Raw genomic sequence first — 24,102 nt, 5'->3', positions numbered from 1 at the left:
GTGAATTAAATATTTAGTTAGTGAATTAAATATTTATTTTACAAACTAAATATTTAGATCAGACCTAAATATTTAGTTTGCAAAGTAAATATTTGACTATAAATATTTAGCTTGCTAACTAAATATATATTTGGTAACTTTAACATTTATAAATGTATGAATAACACAGTGAAAATATGACTTCGAAAAAGTGAACTCCCAATTGTTTCTCTTATGATATGCTAAATAAACAAAAACATTGCTGTTAGATTATGACTGTTTGACTTTACAAATGGCACCCCATAAAATACAACAGAACTGAGACACCACAGCAGCAAACAACATAAGGGTATTAAACAGCAATGTTTAACGAAATTGCATTTAGTGCCAACAACAGCCCAGAAACGCCCGAGTCCACTCCATACTTATGAGAAGCCGAACACCTTGTGAGCACCTGTGCGTACGCACACTTGTACATCTTCTGAGATCATGGCAGAGCTCTCAGGCCCCGCCCACAGCTGCTCACACCAGGGCAGATCCAGCTCAAACCTCAGTGACCTCAGACCTAAAGATGCCCTGGGGGAGGCCCAAGCCACAGACATCCTATATGCAGATGCCCCGTAGACTGGTGCTGCCTATTGAAGTTGCTGTAGTGGCTGGCAGCCACCATCTTGGATTGCTCTCCATTCGCCCCCAATGTATTTATTTTAACTGAGGAAGCCATTTACCCAACTAAAACACACGTTGTGCTTTTTAACATAGTCAGACACATGGTATGATTATGTAAACATAATAAAATTAAACTAAATTAGATTAAAATATAAAATCCCAACAGGTAGGCTAGAAAAGTCAATAGAAATCCCACGTGATGTCTTTAATAGTGCACCGGTTGTTGCAACTGTAGGCTGCAGAAACGACAGGCATCAGTCGCCCACTCTGCATCGACTCCAGTTGGGTTTGGAGAGTGAGGAACCCATCCAAAATGGTGGCAATGCTGTTACACTCTCCAGAGCCCAGTGGGGCGTATTCGTGTCTTTGCACCAGGCAGCCACCCAGCACCAGAGCCAGGACAGGGGTGGACTCAAAGACCTGACCTGACAGATTCAAATTCAATTCAAAAATACTTTATTAATCCCAGAGGGAAATTAGAGGGATAAAGTCACACTCTCATCCTCATACAGAACACATAAACACATCCAACCCAAAGACAAAATAATGAATGTCATACACTCTACACCGGGGCTAATCAATTCCGGGCCTTGAGGGCCGGTACCCAGCAGGTTTTAGTGGTTTCTCTGGTCCAACACACTAGATTCAGTGGTTGAATCACCTGTGCAGCAGCTCATCGGGCTCTGCAGAAGCCTGTTGATCACCTGCTGATTTAAATCATGTGTTGAAGCAGGGTAATAACCAAAACGTGCTGGACACCGGCCCTCGAGGCCTGGAATAGAATAGTCCTACACTCACTGGTCCAGGTACTACTGCTCAGAAGACACAACCAGTCCCAGACCCAGGAGATGGTCCCATTCTTATTGAGGTAAGAATGAGCAGGTCACCCCACCAAACGCAGAGCAAAGCGACCCAACACCCCAGCTCCAGACAATGAGCTCAGGAGAGGTGTGAGAAGGCCCCGAGTCTCCCTCTGCCTCCTGTTGATGCATGTTGTTAGAACAGGTAGGGGTGTGGGGTGGTGCAGACTTACTCTCTCACATAGCCCACACACACTCTTGCACACAAAGAAACAACAGATGTTAGATTTAGTGTTTATTGATGTCCCACGTCACCTGAACGCAGCGCGAGTCCTCGTTAAACGAGTAATCTAAAACTTTTATATTTAAATAAAAAACAAAGTTCATGTTGCTCCGTCTCCCGCCAGCTTGTCCCTCCCTCCTTTCGTCCAGCTCCTTTTAAACACGTCCATTATTCAGTTCTTTTGTTTTCCGTGAAAAGTGCATTTAAATAAAATTAGTGTCAGCAAACAGCTGCAGGACTCCACGAGACTATTTTCTGTTCAATTTTTCTTTAAAAACATGTGTTGCCATGGTGACTGGGGCTTTCAACAGGCTGCGTTTTCATGATAACACATGGGTTTCACCCTCATATACACAAAATATTTACATGTCTATATTTACACCAACGGCTGCATGCAACAGAGACCACCCGATCCACCTCCGCTGCGAGACAGAACTTCCTGCTGGATGCGATCATCCGTCTAGAGTGGTAAAGATCCATATGACATCAGCCAGGTGATCACATGACTCACCTGAGACCTCCGTCTGAACAACACAAACATTTAAACAAACATCTGACATCTTCCTGAAATCCTGCAAGTCAGAGTTCAGGGTGAAGTTATTCTGATGACATTAGTAACACGAGAGTTTGGATCTAACGAAGACAAACAGAACTGACCCATCAGAATGTTCTGACCCATTAAAGACTGGTGTTAATCCCATCACACACAGCCCCTTAAGCCAACCGGTGTGTGGAATCATCATGCATCATGAACTTTTACCTGATTAAGGTCAAACCAACTCCCGTCTGTGGTCAGAGGTTTGAGTGTTTACACGTTAGGTTCTGGTTCTGATCCAGTCCAGAGCTGATGAAAGTTAGTAGGAATGAACTCAAACTCACAGATTAAACCCACTTCCTGTCTGATTTAGTGTTTGGAGGTGTCCCAATTAAACATGAATCCTTGTGGCAATGGCCTCCCAGAAGAATGGAACTCGGCCCGAAGCCAGGTGAGACATCTCATCCTTTAACCGTTTACAGGTAGAATTATGATTTTGTGCAAAATCAGCCAAGTTTGAAACTTGATTTAGTTGTTTTTTAAACAACGTTTCTGGGTTCCTCCATCATTAGAACCTAATGAGTTTGGGTTTTAGCTAAACGGGTCATCAGAATCTTTCCTCTAAAACAATGAGATCCAGTGTAGGTGGACAGAGACGTTTAACTGTGTCCTCAGAGAAAGGGGACACGCTGAAGTTTCGGTGTTGCGGTAGGTCCAGTCTTGTGACGCATTTTAACCCAGCGTCCGCCGTTGGGACCAGAACTCATAATTTATGCTAAACGTTGAACTTTGTGGTTCTGTTGTAAAACTTCCTCTACCTGGCCGACCTGAGCTGCTGCATCGTAACCATAGCAACACCAACAGGGTCGCGGTCCTATAAAATCATGGGTTTACATTCTGTGTTCCTGTGACATCACACAGGTCGTTTGGAGGTGGCGAGCCCTGGTCGTCTGAGCAGATGCAGCTGAGAAGTCTAAATGGTGACAGAAGGACCGGCTGCTGCAGTCGTCATGCCAACGGAGTGTCTGGGCGGGGCCAGATCGAGCAGCGCGCTGACGGTTCCAGCCACCTGGGGGAGCCCTCGCTCTTCCAGGATGTGAAGAGGAAGACACAACTTACTCTGCATGAACAGACACCACAGAAGACACAGAGCGAGGGGGTGGGGGGGTGGACAACAGAAAGGTGGGTCAAAGGATGGCAACTTAAAGGAACAAAACACCACTGTAACCATGGCAACAGAAAGATAAACCAACCAAAGGAAGAAAGGAAAGAAAAAATGGAGAGATGAGTGGAGCTGCCAGAGGGGCTGATGGGAATTGAGGTCCAGTAAAACCAGCTGCTTCAGTAGGAAAAGGATGCTTTGAATGATACCAAAGGTCTGGTTCTGACCGGTTCTGGAGAACTGCGATTGTGATCAGACACCTAAACCATGTGGCTGAGCTGAAGTCCAGTCTCAGCCTCTGATGTCTGTGAACTCAGTGTGTTCTGGGTCTGCAGAGTCCAGAACCCACAGGAGGTTCTCTCTGGGCAGCAGAACACAACCTGCTCAGGTGAGTCCCAGATGCTGGAGAGAGACAAAGTGAGTCCAGGTGTTTTCACTGAGTTTATTCAAAGAGGAAAACGGTCCAGCAGAACCGAACCGACACAGAAAAATCATCAGAACTCAGTCCTCCCTCCTCCATTCTAGGGTTTCTAGTTCACAGCTGAAACCAGATCCTGTTCAGGCCCACCAGAACCTCAGATCCATCCATTTTCACCAAAGCAACTTGACTTGGTTAGGAACCAGAACTTTTAAAGGTTTCTCTTCAGTTTTTGGTTTGGAAAACATCCTGCATGTTTACAACAAGAAGAGCAGCAGAACATCGAGTCGGTACAAAATGGGTCACCCAGTCAGTCAGGTCCACATCTTGCCCGGGCCAGTGTCGGACCCAGTTAGGTAAAAATCAGCCAACAAATACGGGCCAGTACCAACGATACAAAGATCACAGTACTCTGATTACAATCCTTGGATCTATAGCTGGACCAGAACTTGAACAGAACCCTGATTACATTCAAGAACTCAATTTAAACAAGCAGAACCAGACTCTAGTTAATTGGCACAGATCAGAGTTCTGGTCCTGCTGGTACCAGCCAGGAAGACCACAAGCGAAAACAGGAAAAAGGTTGTGGAGGTTCTGGTTCTGGGCCCATATAACCAGTAAAAAACACATGACACATAAGGCACAAGTGGGCGGAGCCACAGCAGGCAGGTAACACTTTAGGTGACGGAGCCCAGAGATCACATACAGCACTTGAGCCAGGCCCAGAGGGAACCGGCCCGTTACATTCTGATCCAGAAGTGCGGTCCCAGCCCAGATCTACGTGAACAAACACCAATCCAGATTAACTCCTACCAGCATAACCCCTAGAACCGGTTCTGGTATGAAGCCACTCGTCTCCTCTGGTCATCCAGCCCGACTTGTTGGGTTTCGGTTCTTAAATCTACATTCTCACGTCACACTTTCAAAAAATCAAATCAAAATATTAAAAAAAAGTATTCAAAAGTTCAGCTGGAAAAAATAAGAAAATCAGCAGTTTGTGCTTCCAGAAACAAACATGGCCGACGTGCTGAGGCTATCCTAACGGACCTCTGGTTCTGTTTGTGTGCGCCGCTAAAGAGTCTCAGGATTCTGACAGATTCTCACTATTTTAGGAGCAGTAAAGGTTTAGATGGAATCCTCTAAAGTACCGGTCCGTTTGGGTCTGACCTGAGGTCAGTTCATCATCCTGGGCTAAAGAGAACTGTCAGACCCAACTCCACAGAGGTTCTGATCCCGGTACCCATAGAGTTCTTGTCAGCAGCGATATGTGGTTCTGTTTATGGCACCAGCTGCTGTAAGGAAACATCACGATCAAGTACAGCAGAACAAAACGACCCGGTTCTAGTCCAAAAGGGTGTGGTCAGCTTGGGTCTAACTGAGCAAAACTGCAGAACCCCAAAGAACCGGTCAAAAAACCCTCCACCCCATCTGGGTCAAGCGTGCCCCCCAATCCCAGGAGGACAAGGAACTTATGGCTGTTTAGGATCCAGTTTACTGAAGGACATCATCCGTCCATGTAGGCGGAGACTCGGTACCAGGGGAGTCTGAGTCAGGCCCGCTAACCTGAAGCATCCATTAGGAGGTTGGTGGGTCGTCTCAGACTTGTGGCGCCAGGTGGACATAGATGGCACACAGCGCAGACATGACAGACAGGTAAAAGAGGGCAAAACCAGCCAACTGGACCTGAAGAGAAGAGCTAAGAGGAGGCGGAGCCATGGACAGCAAAACCTCTACAGTCCCATAAAGCCCGCCTCCTTTCCCCCCCAATACATCTCCCACTGAGCAGAGACGGTCCTGAGGTCGGAGGGACATGGACACAATAAAGGATAAAACATGGACGGAGCAAAAAAAAAAAAAAAAAAAAGAAGAAAAAAAAATGAAATGATGAAAGAGAAGAAAAACAGGTTAGTTCAGTGGGAGGAGCTTCAGCAGGTCATCTCATCACTTTCCACCATCGGAGACTGAATCCAAACTTCAGAATAGGGCTGAACAGTTTTAGGAAAAGTTTCAAGTGAGATGTTTGTGGCAGAAATTGTGATTTCATTTCATTTCAATTCACTTAAATGAAAATAAAGGTTTACATTATTCACAATTTTCAAGTAAAACTGGAAGAATGAGAATCTGCTGAAAAATGTCATTCATGTCAGAAATCTGGCTCAGACTGAGAGACCATCTAAAGGCTCAAGAACCTTTACAGGCGTTTAGGATCCATTAGCTGATCAGAGTGTTACACTTTGAGTCTAGAATATTGAACATTTTCGTAATATTCTGATAATCTGAGATTTTTGAAAGCCGATTTACTCAAATAAATTAATTTAACAAACATGACAGGAAATTACATCCCATCAAAACAATTAAAGCCATTACTAATACAATGCAAGGAGGAAAACAGAAGGTAACAATTAGCGTTGGGTACTGAATTCAGTACTTTTTAAGGTATCGACCGAATTCCATAGTACCGACTGAGCACCGATTCACGTCATTTGAAACGGCGCCTCGTTTCGGTACCCGTCCTTCATAACGAGAACTTGCCTAGACAGCTGCGCATGCTCAAGAGCGTTATGTCGTCAGTCGCTGCGAGCGAGTTGTAAACAGAGCAGCATGGTAGAAAGAACGCACGCTAACGCTTGGGTCCACTTCACTAAATGTGACGGGTAATTGGGTGAAGATGAAACCAGTGACAACGATCTAAGTGTGAGGCATCATCGTTTTAATCTGCTCCAGCAGCTAAATAAACTGTTTAAGATAAAGTTAGCTTGATAAATTAGCTTCCATTGCCACCTTTGTTATCAGCTAATGGTGCGTTCGCTTTCTCCTCGGAAATTCTAACTTCCCAGTAGGAAAAATCAAATGAAAAAGGACGGCAAAAGGAATGAAGATACACAGTAAATTTAGTTCACAGTAAAGATGTTTGCTTCAGTTTAATTATCAGCTCATAAAACTACAAGGACGATGTTAAAATACAAACAGTTGTATGTTATTTATCGTGATATTTATCAAATATTGTTATATATTGAGAAAAATAAATATTTAATTATAAAAGAGAATTAAAATATTAAACACTCAAAGTATCTAAAATTGGTACCGTTAAGTACCGGTATCGATTCCTAGGTACCGGGAATTAGTACCGAATCGATTCAAATGTCAAAGGTACCCATCCCTAGTAACAATAGCTTTTAAATGTATTTATTAACGACATAACAAACACACAGAATTTCCCCATGAATTGTTTTACTAAGGCAGGCCTGACGGTTTTTTCCTCACAAAAACACAGAACTCTGATTTCACATACTTGTTTTGAATTACCGCAACTCGGCAACGGTTTGTGCCATCAAAGAAATTCTAATTGTTTTTTTTTTAACCCTTTGATGCATAATGGTCACTACAGTGGACAGGTATTCAAAATTGTTATTTATTTATTTTTGCTATTAAGCACAGCTGTTAAAGACTTTATTGCACTTGAGCCCCTCCATCTGGACTTCAGTAAGTCAAGCCAGCATATTTCATGTTCAGAATGCACACTGTCCACTGGGGTGGACATGTAATAAATTATTTGTAAATTAACAGAACATTACAAAAGATATTTGTTGAAATTTGTTTCATTTGCACCTAAAAATGAATGAAAAAAATTGTTTAAAAAATCATGGTTGAAGATTTCATAATTCATGCATCAAAGGGTTAAAGAAGTTGCACTTTCAAGTCCACCTAGTGTTAATACGGTAAAGTCCATTCCACTGCTGTTATAGGAGGCTGGAGCACCAGCCTCTCTGTCCCTCACTCACGGCTCTGAGCGATGGGCCGAACATACGCAGCAGAGACAGACAGCCATGATTATTATCGGCTGCAGCAGGATAAACAAAAACAACTAAACAGGAAAAAGAGCAGCCGTGCAGCTCCCATAGCCCCACCCCCACTCGCTGCTTGATAACAGATCCAGGGTCAGTCAGGACTGCTACACGTTGTTAGAAATCACAGTTTCAGTCGGGAAAACGACAGAACGCTCAACCCTACTTCAGAACCACGTCTGCCTGTTTTCATTTGGATTCAGTTTCCCTCACTCATTCAGGTGCGTTTTACCTGTGGAACCCCAATCCGACGACAGGCCTCCAGGAAGTTCTCCACATTCCGGCGACACTTGGCCATGGTCAGTTTGGGCTGTGGGACAAAAGGCATCAGCAGCTGGTAACCCCAACCCTACAGATGCCACAGATTATCCAATCAGACACTCACCACAGCGGGCGAGGGCACGTGGATACTGGGCACGGAACGCGGCCTCACGTGATTGGCCAGGTGACACAGCACTACCCCATCTGTCAGAGCTGCTCCCAGGTCGCTAGGTAACGACACCTTGAGACGGGCCTCGATGTTCTGGACGGGAAGAGAACACCCACCATTCAACCAATCACACAGCTCCTCGGCTGCTGTAGCAGGTGTAGCAATTTACCTTTCTCAGCTGCTCCACCAGTTCGGCATCTTCTCCAACCAGAGGTGGAGCAGGCGGAGCCTCCTGTTGACTCTGAGAAGGATCAGCAGCAGCGTCCCCTGATGGACAATGAGGAGACGGTCTCACACAGCACAGCTGACAGGCAACGACACAAACCGCAGAGCACACACCTTTCCTCTTGTCTTCTCTCTGGCTGAGGCGATACAGGAAGCTCTCGGGGCGAACGCTGGGCATCCGACAGGAAGCCCCGCCCCCTGAGCTGGGGTATGAAGGTGACCGATTGGCTGAGAGGAGGATAACTGTGAGTAAGGGGTTGAGTAGGGGATAGGAGGTAGGGTTGGTGGTCTTACCTGTTGGAGACCAAGCAGCTCGGTCCTCACCCTGCTAAGAGAACAGAGACATGTCACACACCTGAGATTGCAAGCTTTATTTTGAAAGAATTTTGATGAAGGCTCACAGTTCTTACCATAATGAGGGCAGAGTCGTCTGTGTGGGTGGAGCGTCTGGACGGGTAGATGTTCTGAGGACAGACAAACCCACATAGTGAACAGGTGTGGTCCACATAAGATTAAGGACGGATGACATAAAGTAATCAGGAAAGTGTCCCGAGAGCCACGGGGAGCTCACCTCAGCATCTAGACAGGACTTGGTTGGGCTCAGAGAGGCATTATTCTGGATAACAAGAGCAGTTACTGGTCAGAGGTAACACTTGGTTTATACCTGTGACTGGTTAACCTAGTGCAGGGGTGCCACTAGCCGTCATGTTTTAGTTGTTTCCCTGCTCCAACAGACCTAATGCAACAGCTGAATCACATGTTTAGCAGGATTGCGAGCTCTGTAGAAGCCTGTTAATCATCTGCAGATTAGTCAGGTGTGTTGGACCAGGGAAACAACTAAAACATGCTGGAGGGCCAGGATCAGCCACTCCTGAATGAGTTAAAGAGGTGTGTGACTGGGTGACCTGTACCTTGGTGTAGCTGGTGGCGTTTTCTCTCTGCGGTGGGCGGTTCTTCTGCCTCTCTTCATTGTACCTCAGAGCAGCAAGCTGAGCTTCCCTCCTGATCCTTTCCACACCTCCAGAACCAGAACCAGCTCTCTGAGAGGGACAGAAACAAAAAAGTTTGTGAAGCAGCAGTGTGTCTTAAAGGGACTTTACGGAGTTTGGAATTTTTATGCTCGCGACTGCCCCCTCAGGCCAAAAGCGTAACGGCAGCTTCAATAGTAGGCTCGTGCACGAGGCGCGCATGGTGTACGTGCACACTCCTTAACGAAAATAACTGCTGAGACAGTCCCTTGTGTGTGTGTGTGTGTGTGGGGCTGTGGCCCGGAGGACAGAGGACAGGAGAACACGCAGCTAATTAATTAAATAATGTGGTTCTGTACCTTTCTCTTCAGCACAGCCGACAAAGGTTTATGATGGGTCAGTCCTCCTGCATGCTCAGATCATTCCCTTCCCTTGCTTGAAAAATTGTTCCAAAATGAAAGTTGAACCCACATCTTTTTTATCTGTGAATTCAATGCCGTTCGGCGAGTCTTAAATAAAAATTTGGGCATCTTACTGTAAAAAAAATATACCATTAATGTAAAAAATAAACTAAATGAACTATGTTCACATCCAGAATCAAACCCAGGTCTTCTGCACGAGAGTCAGACGTCTTACTAGGTGAGCTAAAGCGCCAGTGACGTCTTTTGTATCTGTAACATTTATATCCTTGATGACAGCTGAAACAACGTTTAATGAACGGTACGGAGTTAAAATGGCTATTTTGTTGCTAATTAGCAGGAAATATCTAGAAGAAAGTTCTACAGAAAGTAGCTAAGGGTCCTCAGAAATGTAGCTAGCTTTGTCACTAGGCGTTAGGAACAGCGACAAAGTGGCACTGCCTCTCTCTCTGCTGCTAAAGCTACGGATAGCAAATGCTACGGGCGATGCCTGAGCGTGAACGCGCATGAAGCAGCCTGCTCGACCCGAGCATCTCTCTTTTTCTGTGATTTTACAGAAAAACAGGCAATCACAGTAAAAATGCCAGGGCTCATTCTACAGGACCAGGGCATTGCAGGAGAATGTATGAAGAAGACGTTTATTATTTCTATACATGTTTTGGCTGTCACACTTCCATAATGCCCCTTTAAGAATGTCTCTGAGCCAGGTGGGATGTTGTACCTGACTGTTGGAGGGAATGGGCCCGCTGACACCATCCACCACACTCCTGAGAGAGAGGGACACAAACAGGAAGTGAGGTCAGGCAGACCAACACGGGACCAACACCGAGTTGATGTTTTTTTTTTACCTGCTGTGTCTCTTCATGTCTTCTGACAAGTTGTTTTTTACAGGAGAGCCCTAAGGTCACAGACAGGGGGTGAGTGGATTTTCAAAATAAAATGATACTTTTACACACAGGAAGCTGCTCATTTGATCGTCAGGGTTGCTGTTGATTTAAAATCCCAAAGTTAGGACTTTCTGCAGCTTACAGCAGGTAGTAAAACACGCATACCGTAAATCCTCTAATATTAGCCTGTATTTAATTAACTGCCGGGTATCATATTTTGGCCAGTGTCGGAGTCGGCGGAGGTGAATAATGGCCGGTTTTTATTGTGGCCGGGTGGAATGTGGTAACAAGCAAGTACCACAGGGGGACGGTTGTGTCATCGTCTCACTTTTGATTTGCCAGTGATAGACTGCGAGGGTAACTTTAACCGTGCGGAGACGAAGAGGAGGCAAAAATTTGATATCAAGTTCAAAGAGAACTGATTATGCTGCAGAACACTCTGGGGAGCAGTAGCAGGGGTTGTATGAGCTAGTCACTAGTCGACTTCACCGCTCTGTAGTGACTTTTTATGCCTGTCATCGACTAGTCGCTGTCACGTGATAATGACTGTCAAGATGCAGTCCTCGGAAAAGACAGAAGCCTGCTGTCAGCAGGTGACGAGCTCCTGCGCGTCGGGAGGCAACACGCTGTGCCAGAGCTTCGGTACTGACACTCGCCTTAAAACGGACATTTAACCAAATTATGACCTTTACCCTCTTGCAATTTAACCTTCCCCTCACCCCATCCTAACCTTAGCCAGCGTGCGCATGCAAAGCTCTGATTGTTGACGCGCTCCAGACATCTGCGTCCTGAGCACGGCCACAGTAACATTATCAAATCAGGTGTCGCCACCTCAAAAACTAATTTAACACGCGATCGTTCATGTCGGCTCATTTCCTTTTATGTTTTATGTCTTTTATTCTTTTATTTGTGCCTGATGCATTTCGCTGCTGCGGATCAGGGCGCATCACCTGTTTTGTCGTCCGGTGACGCACCTCACTGATGTGGCCGGCGAGCACTCCGCTGTTTTTGCGGTCGGTAGATCTTTTAGAACTGCAGTTCAAAGGTAACTCATAAGGTGAATATATATGAACCCAGGTAGCAGTTTTTCTTTAGGATTGAGAGGAGATGCAGGAAGATAATAAACAGGCAGGACAGAAAAATAGTCAAATAAAAACAAGTTAGTTTTTGTACCTGGTGGTTGCAACAAACAGACACCATTGAAGGTAATCAGAAGTGAGGAACAGAAAATGAAATAATTATTTTAATGTTTAGAGCAGCAGGAACTCCGAGAGGCTGCAGGCGCATCAGTGAGTTTGCGGCCGCTGCGCAGGGGGAGGGGGGAGGGAGGAGAGGGCTGAAGCAGAAACTACCGTTGTTATAAGAAATGTGTTTAACTTTGAAAATGTGGGCGCAATTATAATTGTCAAAAACTCCAGCGAACCAATAGTTCATTTTGCTCAAATAGAAATAGAGGCTTGTCTCTAATTCTGGTCCTCCTTCCAATAAAGGCCTGGAGCAGGAGTCAAATACAGGCCCGGGCCTGTATTAGAGGATTTACGGTAAGTAATCAGGATTGTGTAGAATTCATTTTTAATACCATCAGGCATTCACCCCGGGACACATTACAGCCAAAACACAACAGACACCATCAAAATAATCAGTTTGGATATTTCAGCAGAAGTTTGGATTGCTGAAACTTCACGCGGTCACATCCTGGATATTACCATCTGGGGTCATGTGGGCTGAGCTCCTACCTCTTTAGTGATGCGTCTCTCGATGTAGGCCATGAACTGAGAGCTGAGGCTGTTGCCGTCTCCTCCTTTGTGATTCTTACCCTCCTCCTCTTCCTCAGCACAGCTGTCGATGAAGTCTATCTGCTCTAGCTCTACATCTGGTGGAGACAACAAAGAAAGGTGAAGAGCTGAAATGATCTGAAAACTGAGGGGACCTCAGGAAAGACTCTTACGTATCCCATTGGGAAGCACTGACGCTGCGACTCCGTGTCGGTGGTCTCTGCTGATCTCCACCGCTCGACTCGGCATCTCTGACGGCTCCTCTGAAGGCTGAGCAAACAGAGAAAGCTCCATCACTGCAGGTCCCAGCAGCTTTAATCTGAAACAGCTAGTTTACAGTCTGAATCCGGTGCTTCTCCGTTATTATCCAGTAAATGAGGCTGAACATAGAAACATCAGCACAACGTTATTCTGTGATCGTGTGTGACCTCGTTGCCCAGCCATCTCTTGTCACCGCTGTCGACGCTGTTGAATCCGGAGTCCAGCGCTCCGTAGGGACGACCAGGAAACTGCTCGTCCACGCTGGCGGGACAGAACTGCATTTAGTGACCAAGGTTTCATTTTATTTTCATTTTCTGTCCTAATCTTGCCCTAAAAAGAAAGATGCTTGTTAAATTTAAATTAACTTTGCGCTTTACTTTTTTTCTTTTTTGTTTAATAAACAATAAAACTTTGAGTTTTTTCCTCTAAAAAGCTGACTTAAAAATGTAGGTGTCAAAAACCAGGAAAAGAACCGGGATTGAAAATGATCTGAAGGTACCCAGTCAGAGGTGGTCTGTCGTATTCAGGCAGCTCTGGTGTGGTCTTGCTGGCCTCCATGTTCAGGTATTTGAAGATGTGGACCTTTCCTTTGATGCATATCTGCAGACGGGACAAAACGGTTAAGATACCGCACCGAGTGAGACGTTATGGTGACTAGCGTTGGGTACCGAATTCGGTACTTTTAAAAGCGCAAGTCACCCCAAATCAACATCTTTTTGCTGATAAACTATAAATGAGTGTCTGATTGGGCTGTAGACAAATGTAGTGAATAATTCGGCACTTTAGTGCATCTTAGGTAAAATTTAAATATTCTGCCTAAAACTGTCAGTGTTGCACCCTCTTCAAGTAAAAACTCAGCACTGCATTTGAATTTAAATCTGCCATCGCTATTGGCTAAGAGGTACACTATGATGTTAGCTGGTACATTATGATGTCACAATGTTGTGAGTGTGTGCATTTGTTAGCGGCTCCACCCTCTCGTTCTGCTAGGCAACAGCATTTGTTGCATTTTTCAAACAGGAAGTGGGAGTTGAGTAAGAATCTGGTAGGGGGTGACTTGCTCTTTAAGGTACCGACCAAATTCCATAGTACCCACTGAGCACCGATTCACTTCATTTGAAACGGTGCCTCGTTTCGGTACCCATACTTCATAACGAGAACGTGCCTAGACAGCTGCGCATGTGCAAGAGCATTACGTCGGTCCCTGTGAGCGAGTTGTAAACAGAGCAGCATGGTAGAAAGAACGCACGCTAAAGCTTGGGTCCACTTCACTAAATGTGATGGGTAACTGGGTGATGATGAAACCAGCGACAGACAACGATCTAAGTGAGACATCCTCATCTTAATCTGCTCCGGTAGGTAAATAAAATGTTTAAGATAACGTTAGCTTGATATGTTAGCTTCCATTCCGCTAATGGTGCGTTCGCTTTCTCCTCGGAACTCCGAATCTCCGACTAGAAGAACATGAACGCGCTCTAAAGTTCGGCTTCACTTTACTAAATGCGACGGGTGATTGGGTGAAGATGAAACCAGCAACAACGATCTAAGTGTGAGGCATCATCGTTTTAATCTGCTCCAGCAGCTAAATAAACTGTTTAAGATAACGTTAGCTTGATATGTTAGCTTCCATTGCCACCATTGTTATCAGCTAATGGTGCGTTCGCTTTCTCCTCGGAAATTCTAACTTCCCAGTAGGAAAAATCAAATGAAAAAGGACGGTAAAAGGAATGAAGATACACAGTAAATTTAGTTCACAGTAAAGATGTTTGCTTCAGTTTAATTATCAGCTTATAAAACTACAAGGACGATGTTAAAATACAAACAGTTGTATGTTATTTATCGTGATATTTATCAAATATGGTTATATATTGAGGAAAAATATATATTTAATTATAAAAGAGAATTAAAATATTAAACACTCAAAAGTATCTAAAATTGGTACCGTTAAGTACCGGTATCTATTCCTAGGTACCAGGAATTAGTACCGAATCGATTCAAATGTCAAAGGTACCCATCCCTAATAGTGACGTCACTTCCTGATTACCTGTGCAGGTGGGCTCTGAAGCGGGTTGTTGTCGAGCATGATGGACTGCAGCTGTGTAAGTCGCCGATAGCAGAGAGGGATGGACGTCACCTTGTTGCAGGAGAAATCGAGACGAACCAGAGGAAGCCCAGCCAGCTCTGAACACAGACAGACACAGAGGTTTGATTGGAATCGGGCCGGATGATCTGGTTCTGGTTCTCACAGAACCGTGTGTTTGGGTGTTTGTACCTGGAGGAAGCTGGATCAGGTGATTCCTTCTGATATTCAGGTCTCTCAGTGCCTCCAGGTGGCCCACCTGAGACGGTACCCTCTGGATCTCATTACAGCTTACATCCTGCAGCAGGTTCAGTCAACAGGAGAGGTCACCAACGGGTTTAACCCGTAACATCGGGTCACGGAACTTCAGGACTAACTGACCAGTTCTGTGAGGAGTCTCAGCTGACCCAGTTCTTCTGGCAGAGAAACCAGTTTGTTGTTGGATGCGATCAGAACCTTCAGAGGGAGGCTGCAGATGACTGGCGGGAGGACGGACAGCTGGTTCCGACTGAGGAGAGACACAGATGGGATGGATGAGTCAGAATCTGTGCAGGATGGGATGAAACCCAGTTACTGCTTTCCAAAACACACGTGTGAAAATAACTTTAATCATTAATATCAATAATAAAAGGATTAGTTTAGAACCCGTTAATCTGGTGCCAGACAATCAATCCAACGTGACCTGGTACCAGAAAGATGGGTCATCTGTCACATCCTTCTGGCCCGTGGGTCACGTTTAGTGGCCCTTTAGGAGTTGTAGTTGAGTCCTCCTGCTCGATAAGACCATCATGGATGGTGGAGTTCCTAGTCCTTGGTCCTCAGAGTCCAGCAGGTTGTAGCTGAACTGTGTTTAGGGTTGTCACGGTAACCGGTGTAGCGGTAAACCCCGGTAAAAAAGTTGACAATAATAATAACCGTCTTGTTTTTTAAAAAACTATATTATCTCGGTGGATTAGCGTGGCTGCGGTGTAGGCGCGGTGACCCTTACCAGCCACCGTATCATCTGCTGAAGATGCCGGCGGCACATGCGCACTTTGTTGTTTACAACCAAAACTTTGTTGAAGCTAAAGCTGAAATAATGGCCAAAGGAGGAGACGGCAGCGCTCAGGACATTTATTATCCCTCAAAGAAGACAAAGTGGGAAGTACGGGCATCTTTTGGATATTTGAAGAATGCCGAGGGACAGCTGATAGAAGACGGCTATCCTGTTTGCAGCACGTGCAGAAAAAGTGTCTGTGAAAGGCAGCAACGCTTCAAATCTCATGACACATCTGCATGACCATCACCCACAACTCTACAGTCAACGCAAGGCAAGCTAACGTTAGCGTTTTAGCTAAAATGCGTGATCCGAGGATTTGGGTTGAGGGAGAATGCAACGAGTCGCTATATAAAGCAGCCGCAGCGCCGCTACCTGCATGTAAACCGTGTCACGGACACCACCATGCTGAAATGACGCTATGCATTACGGGGCTCCCAGGGGCAGATAAGAGTTGGTCTCTCTCCGAGAATAATTATGAATTTAACAATGATTACTGCCTGATGACATTTTCCCACATCTGCAAAGCTCACTGGAAGGACACAAACCGAGGACAATATTTACCTGACATAGGGTTTATTACTCAAGTAAAAAAAGTATCTGATTAGAAGGCTACTTGAGTAATGAGTATCATCTGGTCTAATATTTTAAAATGATGACATCAAACAGACAATAAATAAGAAGTTATGGGCAAATATTGGTATTTTAAAGACTAAAGGGGAAAAATGTAAACAAATAAACAACATAATTACAAAATAACACATTTTAGGCTAAATTTAGACACAAACTGAGGACAATATTTTCCTGATATACAGGATTTATTTTGAAAGTGTAACACATTTAAAAAAAATACTGCGATAATACAGAAAACTGTGATAATTTTGGTCACAGTAACCGTGAGGTTACACTTTCACACCGTGACAACCCTAGTGTCTATCACTTATATCATGGTGGCCCAAAATGAACCAGCACAGTTGGTGAGAGTGGGACGGAACCAGGTCAGTCCAAACCGGACTAGCAAAGATAAACCAATGAGCTCGTTCCTAAATGGGGATTTAAGTCACAGAGATATTAACCTGTTAAACCAGAAGAGATCACAGTTGAACATATTTATGAAGGAGATACGAGGCTGTGCTACCATCAAGCGTTTTAATGCAAACACCAAGATTTTGAATCGGAAGCTAAATTGGAGTGACATGTTTTTTCCTCTTAGACCCGCATAATGATCTGACAGCAGAATTTTGGGCCAACCGCAGTGATGAAGGCCTGACAGAGCCCTGCAAAAGAGGAACAGCAGTAATCAAGGCATGAATCACTGTTTTCAGATGAGGTTAGGATAATGCCGACTCTGGTCGGCGCCCATCACTTCCTCATCACCTCTGTCCCCTTCACCAACAAGCCTGATAACCGCTGCACCCATTGACACTCTCTCAGCTCTGGAGATACGCTGCATCAAACCCTCTAGCACAGCAGTAGGGCTGGGTAGAGCCCTGCACTGAAGCCCTAGGCCCTCGGGTCGGCCCGGCCCGACGGTCCGAGGGCCTAGGGCTTCGGGCCAACGACTGTGTAATTACCTCGGACACGGGCCGGGCGCCTTAATTTTTAATCAAATTCATTAAAAAAACTGAAACACTTGAACGCAGCAGCACCTGCCTGCTTCTCACGCACCGTTAGCTCAGTTCAGGTCTGTGTGGTTTATAATATAAACAAATTCTCAAACTGCTGATTGAAACATGTGCCCCTATTCTAATACGCCGTTTTATGTCCACTCTGATGTCAGAAACCATTCGTTTATTCTCATGAAAACGGCAGCATTCCATTTTTCTGTGAATAAATTCGCTCTGCAGTTAGAAAAATCCAGCATTCACTGCTGTTTTTTTCTAACTGGAGAGCACATTTTCAGAGCGGCAGATTAAATTTACAAACGCTTTATTAACTGGGGGCGTTTATTTAATCTGCCGCTCTGAAAATGCGCTCTGCAGTTAGAAAATTAGAATGCTGTTTTTTTTCTAATTGCACAAGAGCGCATTTTCAGAGCAGATTAAATTTACAAACGCATCCAATTAATACAGCGTTCGTAAATTTCATCTGCCGCTCGAAAAATACGCTCTGTTAGAAAAAAAAGCTGCGTTGGTGCTGTTTTTCTTTCTTTTTTATTTATTTATTTATTTAACTGCAGAACGCTTCTCACAGATTATTAGAACGCGGAGCATTCTATCACGCTAAAACATTATGAAAGGTTAAAAAAAAAAGTCGGGCTCGGGTCGGGCCAGAGAATCCTGAAAACCTTTTTGGACCGGGTCGGGCTGGGGCTCCACCCCCTCGGGCCGGGCCGGACACGGGCTCAGATTTTAGGCCCGTGCAGGGCTCTAGGGCTGGGCGATATGGCCTCAAATCTATATTGCGATATAATCTGAAGCATGTGCGGTAACGATATGTATTGCGATATATTTTTTCCTCTGTTTATAAATGTCTAAATGATGCGCTTTTAAATATCCTCATGTGGCAAATATATGCTACTTGAGGCCTATAGACCTCCTCCCCCGCCCACTCCATGCTTGCAGTCACTCCATTCTGTTGTCCCAATGTCAGCAGGGTGCACATCCTAAGCTGTTTTTAAAGGACCAGAGCGTTTTTAAAACGGGGTTTACCGCGGCACCCTGGGGGAGGATTTTGGCATTTATAGTAGCAAAGCTGAAGCTAGAATAAACCGCCATCAGACACCTCTCCAACCAAGATGGGACATAGGGAGGTCGCTGCCCCCCCCCCCCCCCCCCGCGCATGTGACGTACAGGGTTGCGCATTCAGCGTCAGACAGAAGACACGTCAGACTGATGAAATTCCTTTTTCAGGACCTTTAGCTTTGATGTGACCTGCTTTTTGTCCCGCTTGACGCCCCGCTCAGCCCGTGTTTGCACCACTCTGTCTAACAGCTGGCTGTCTCACCGTCCCCGTAAAAAGGCGACTAATCTGTTCGTCCGCTCGCACGGCCAAAAGCTCCATGGTCCCCGCGTCCGTCCAGCTGGCTTTCCTTCCGGCCGGCACTCAGCGCGCAGTACACGTGACTAACGCGACCACCCTCTTTTACGGGGGGGGGGGGGGGGGGGGGCCTCCCACAGTCGCTCCAAAGGGATTAGCGGGGCTGACACGCGTTTAGCCATCAGAGGCGAGGGACTGATGCGGCAATATTACTACCAAGCTCGGCGGAACGAATGCCGCAATATTCGAGCAACGCCATGCTGGCATGGCGCGTTTATAGACATACCATTGCGGTAATATTACGCCGATATGCCGGCATGGTGTGTCCTATAAAAGCACCTTTAGTGACGTCATGTGTTATCGCGGTATTGCGATATAGCCAAAAACTCTTATTATTAGCCAATCTTATATCGTTTCTACCTTATATCGTTTATATTGCCCACCCCTACACAGCAGTACTCAATAGGCGGCCGCGGGGCCCTTCTTTGTAGCCCCGAACCGCCAGCACCAACACACACCCCCTCCCCCCAGTCTGGCCATCACATTTGCGCCGGAGGGGTAGGAACGGTGCTGGTGATGATCCGCCCTCGGACCATTTCATCTGAGTACCCCTGCGGTAGCAGAACCACGAACAACATTCAGTATTATTCCTTCACCTTCAGCCTGTCTGGCCCTCTTTTCACTTCCAGACCAGACTCCGTCTTCAGGATAACTCCTACTCTCTCTTCCCATCTATGCTAGATTTCTCCTGAGCTTCTAGCCTTGCAACCATTCCACCTGGTCTCCTGATCACACATTTTATCCACCTTCCCTCTCATCATGACCACCAGCTCTCTAGCTTTACCTGTCGACATGTACAGTCCCTGCTTTCAGTTCCACACTCTTCCCTTCCCTCCTCTCTGCCTACAAACACACCCTCCTCCACTTCTCTGTCAACCAACAGCAGTCCAACTTCCACCAGCATCCTGAAGGTCCACAGAACCGGTGGTGGTCGTTGTTAAACCGGGCCTTGGCCGAGCTGATATGAAGTACCTGTTTATCATTCCTATAGTCGATTTGGCTTAAGTTTTACAAAAGATGCCCTCCCCGACACAACCCTCTGCATCTATGCAGGCTTGGGACCCGCCGGCACAAAGACTCGCTGGTTTGTGACCTCTTATGGTTGCATTCTGGGCTTTACTGAACAGTCTATGGGTTCCTCACATCTTACAACTAAAAGGAAACAGAAGTGTGTGTGTGTGTGTGTGTGCGTGTGTGTGTTACACACCTGAGGTTCAAATAGGTCAGTGTCTGCAGGTTCACGAGGCTGTCTGGCAAAGACCTGAGACAGTTCTGGTACAGATTCAGATACTCCAGAGACACGAAGAGACAAACCTCCAGAGGAAGCTCCGACATGCGGTTCCGAGACAAATCTGAAAACACACACACAATGAGCAGAACTTTGTGAACAGATCAGTACTGATTCACCCGTTTTCCAAACAAAACCCAACAGTCTGGAGCTCTCTGATGAGAAACTGATCATCCTCTGTGAGGTGAAGCGGACTCTTAGATGGAATCAGCTGGTTTCAGGAAAAACATTGCTGCTGTTGGATGTGAACTCACCCCATCAACTGGAGATCTGAAGGACTCCTACAGTCCTACTGTCCAGTCCAGAGCAGCTAGTCCTTGTTTTTATTCCTTTCAGACCAGATTAGTGTAAATCTCTTTAATTAGGACGTTTTAAAGGTTCTCTTAGAGGCTCCAGCTGATCCAGAATGCTGCTGTCAGAATTAAGATGAGAGTAAAGCCCAATTAATTTATACTTCTCCGTCTGCGTTGGTACAGAGACACGCAACGCCATTATGCGTTGGTGCAAGGGCTCTCCCAATGGCCTCGCAGAAGATGACGGAGACAAGCCCAACTTTTAAACTGCCAAAAGTGATGGAGACCGCAAGCTTGTGACCGGTGGTCAGGACATCGCTTCCTTTAAATTCGTCAACAGCACCACCATTACCCGCTCAGGAAAGGAAAGTATTAGCCAGGGTACCTGCAGATTTAAGGGAGCCAAATTTAAGACTTTTTAAGACCTTTTTTAAGGCCACTTTGACCAAATTTAAGCTATTTTAAAAAATAAATTTAAGCGATAATTTCCAGCTATTGCCTGGAACCGGTGCTAACCACGTCACGGACGTGGGATTAGCCATCCAGTTACCATTAAACTTGCCCTTCCCCATGGCGCAAGCTCCCACTAGCTTAACCAGCTAATGTGCTTATCTAGAAAAATAGCCCCCTTTCACACCCAACTGACTGCGTACGGTTCCGCTCACGCCAACGTCATACACAAAAAATGCTGAACACTGACTAGAAATTCACGAAATTTTTATAGAAATAAAAGAATCTTGTTTCATTGGTACCATTGGTCATTGGTAATTTAAGACCTCTGGAAACTGGATTTAAGGATTATTTGTCATTTTTAAGGACTTTTAAGGCCTTAAATTAGGAAAAGCTAATTTAAGACTTTTTAAGACTTTTTAAGGACCCGCGGATACCCTGATTAGCAGCAGACACCTAACAGATTGAAGAACGCCTCATGGAAAAAGTAAAAAAATATGAACGTTTATTCACCCGTAGCAGAAGGAGTACAAAGATACGCAGCAAACGTTTTATTCGTGGGTGGAAATGACAGGAAACGTGGGTTTAGATTTGCCGATCACATGAAGAATATTTTCCCGATATACAGTTTATTTAGTTGTCTGAAAGTGTAACACGTTTAAAAAAATACCGCGATAATACCGAAAACCGTGATCATTTTGGTCACAATAACCGTGAGGTGACATTTTCACACCGTGACGACCCTAGTGCTAACATGTTCATGCCTGTGTATATCCATCACTTGGACAATAAAACGTAGTTGTAGCAGAACAGCTGTTTTTTTAATACATATTATTTCCGCAATGTTTCACAACCCCCCTATCTATAATGCTTACTGTGTGTGTGTCCAGATAGGCACTACTGTTGTTTATAGTGTCTTGTCTTTTTTACTTTTGCATTCTTGGTCACTTTTACACTACTTTGCGTATCTGATGGAGCTGTGGTAAGAAAAAAATTCCACTGTGGGATCAATAAAGTCTTATCTTATGGTATCTCTTAAGTATAGTGATCAACTTCAGCATCAGTTCATCAGCTCGCTGGAAGATTTAGAACTGAATTTAAAACTTCACTTCAAATGACTAAAGCTCTGAAAGACCAAGCTGCTTCTCCTGTTAGAGGGCTTCTTGTTCCAGATGTTGTGGGCATAGCTCCTGGCTCTCAGACAGCAGGTTTATATGTGGTTCTTAAAGGTTCTAAAAGTAGAACAAAAGGTAGAGCTTTTAGTTCTCAGGCTCCTTTGGTGGAACCAGTTTCCATTTCCCATCTGTGGTTGTAAATAAGCTGGTTCCTTTATGTCTATTGTGGCAAGATGGAGAAACGAGGGCCCGGGCAGGATTTGATCCCCAGACTCCCGGGTGAGAGTCACGTGCGCTAACCAGTCAGCCAAAGGGACATCCCCTTGGCCAAGTAGCCAGGGCGCATGATCAATCGGGACAGTGTGACAGGACGCTCACACTGTCACATCTATTCATAGTTAGAACCCGAGTCTGAATTAGGATCACTGAACTGAGTGTATTTGGACTCTTTGGGCTAAATTGGACCGGAGTAATTTTGTTGTGAATCACTGCACGTAAAACCCATTCCTACCCCCCAAACACTCTCCACTGATAAGCAGTTTGAGTGATTGTCTACCTCCAGTGTGTCAGCATGTGTGAACATGAGATGACGGTGAATTTGTTTCATAATCTCAGATAGGCTGTTTGAAGCAACGACGACTCCGTCCAAATCCAGCACGTTTGTCTTCTCTTAACAGGAAAAAGGAGCAGATGCACTGGTGGGTGCATTAGCCCCTGACCAGCAGAATGTATGCATAATCGCCATGGTAACCTCTACTTCCTGTGGCTCAGAAGCAGGTGATGCCCAGTCCATGGGCGGCTGTTCCATGATCCAAGGGTCAAGAGGTCCTAGGCTCTGGTGCCCTCTGCTCTTCATGGATGGGTCGCATGCCCACAAATAATTACCCCAAGGATTAATTCTTCTTAATAATCACCTGTCACCACAGGAGCACACATTCTAGTGCATTTTAGTGGAGCAGTGGCTAGGATGCATGGATAATGTAGTTTGTCTTAGAGATTAACTGACTATAACAATGTAACTAATGGGCTGATTAGTTTGTTGTGGATCTGATTGATTGTTTCCCCCTCATTAACGCACCGAGGTGGGCGGAGCCGCTACCAAACAAAGCCACACAGGTGCTTTCATAGTTATTGACGTAGCGAGGGCTGTAGGAGGCTGTCCCTACCTCGGTGACCCGGAACCGGAGAAACAAACCCTCTCTATAAGTAAAAGACCGCTGCACCGGTGTTGTGGCCCTCAAGATACGGTCCCTCCACCTAGAAACCCGGTAAAACAGCGCCGTTTCCACCTGACAGAAGCCAGGCTAACTACTGCTAGCCTGTTAGCGGATGGAGCTGATATTAATGCCGGATAAATGTCTCCAGGCGAATCTCCTTCATCTGAAAACAGAGCAGCCGTAGAGGCCAGAACGTGACCCGTCTAAACACGAACCACAGCGGAAAGAGGGCATTGTTTCATGGGGTAGCAGCGGTTACCACAACACCGCCTCTTCGCGTTTTCCCAAGTTGGATGCAACTTCCCCCGCAGCAAAGTCAAGAGCAACTGGCTCCAAGGCGGCCAGCGGAGACGAGGCCGGCCCTGTGAGGCCCGGGCGGCTGTGGAGCAACTTACCGGCCTTTATTGTGTCCGTCAGGTCGTGGTTGGCAGCGCTCCGGGGGAACTCCTTCAGCTTCCTGCCGCTCAGGTTTACACACCCTGTTACCGAGGCTTCATCCAGCGCCCGCTCCAGAGAACGGTTCCAGGAAGCCGGACCCACCGGGTCCAGTCCGTTTGCGTTTCCTATTAAAGCAGTCCTGGTGCTGCCTCCGGCTCCGACCGTGAAGTGGAGTCCGGCGTTTTCCGCCGCCCCCATCAACACAGAGGCCGCCATTATACACTCCGGCTATTATCCTGCTGCTCTGCTAACGGCTACAAGGCGGAGCATGCGCAGTGCGTCGCTCAGTGGGCGCAATTGGGAACTGCTCAGACAGAAAAAGTCCTCCTACTACGGGTAATACGGCAATACCCCAAAACCGGTATTTTACAACAGCGTTCCTTGATTTCACGTATTTTACAAATCCAACCCACAACCCTACCACTTTAACTTTCACTAGTTTAGATTAAGGTTACTAAAGAAGGGATGCAAATGTGTTTGATGGGAACGT

The 24,102-nt window shown here is 45.7% G+C and overlaps 1 protein-coding gene across 3 annotated transcripts; it reads right to left on the bottom strand.

Moving 5' to 3' along the window:
• Positions 1–1,087: 1,087 nt before the first annotated feature.
• Positions 1,088–23,872, bottom strand: lrch3 (leucine-rich repeats and calponin homology (CH) domain containing 3). Of its 3 annotated transcripts, none has more exons than XM_070543647.1 (20): positions 23,570–23,872; positions 20,019–20,163; positions 15,118–15,244; positions 14,929–15,034; positions 14,701–14,837; positions 13,156–13,256; positions 12,824–12,917; positions 12,569–12,665; positions 12,357–12,493; positions 10,582–10,631; positions 10,455–10,500; positions 9,258–9,386; positions 8,918–8,962; positions 8,757–8,810; positions 8,641–8,674; positions 8,461–8,574; positions 8,291–8,388; positions 8,077–8,214; positions 7,924–8,001; positions 1,088–3,386 (listed from the first exon to the last, which is right to left on the bottom strand). In XM_070543647.1, the coding sequence occupies exons 1-20, from the start codon at positions 23,826–23,828 to the stop codon at positions 3,240–3,242; spliced, it is 2,136 nt and encodes a 711-aa protein (XP_070399748.1). In that variant the 5' UTR covers positions 23,829–23,872; the 3' UTR covers positions 1,088–3,239. The 3 variants fall into 3 exon arrangements, with proteins under 3 accessions (XP_070399748.1, XP_015806364.1, XP_015806365.1); XM_015950878.3 differs by lacking the exon at positions 1,088–3,386 and adding an exon at positions 3,857–5,640; XM_015950879.3 differs by lacking the exon at positions 1,088–3,386 and adding an exon at positions 3,857–5,640 and having other exon boundaries at positions 8,641–8,671.
• Positions 23,873–24,102: the final 230 nt, after the last annotated feature.

Source organism: Nothobranchius furzeri, chromosome 13 (assembly GCF_043380555.1).
Source record: "Nothobranchius furzeri strain GRZ-AD chromosome 13, NfurGRZ-RIMD1, whole genome shotgun sequence".
In the NCBI taxonomy this organism is placed as follows: Eukaryota; Metazoa; Chordata; class Actinopteri; order Cyprinodontiformes; family Nothobranchiidae; genus Nothobranchius; species Nothobranchius furzeri.
Note: the sequence above shows the minus strand (reverse complement) of the source record. Positions and strands in the feature narration are given on the sequence as shown.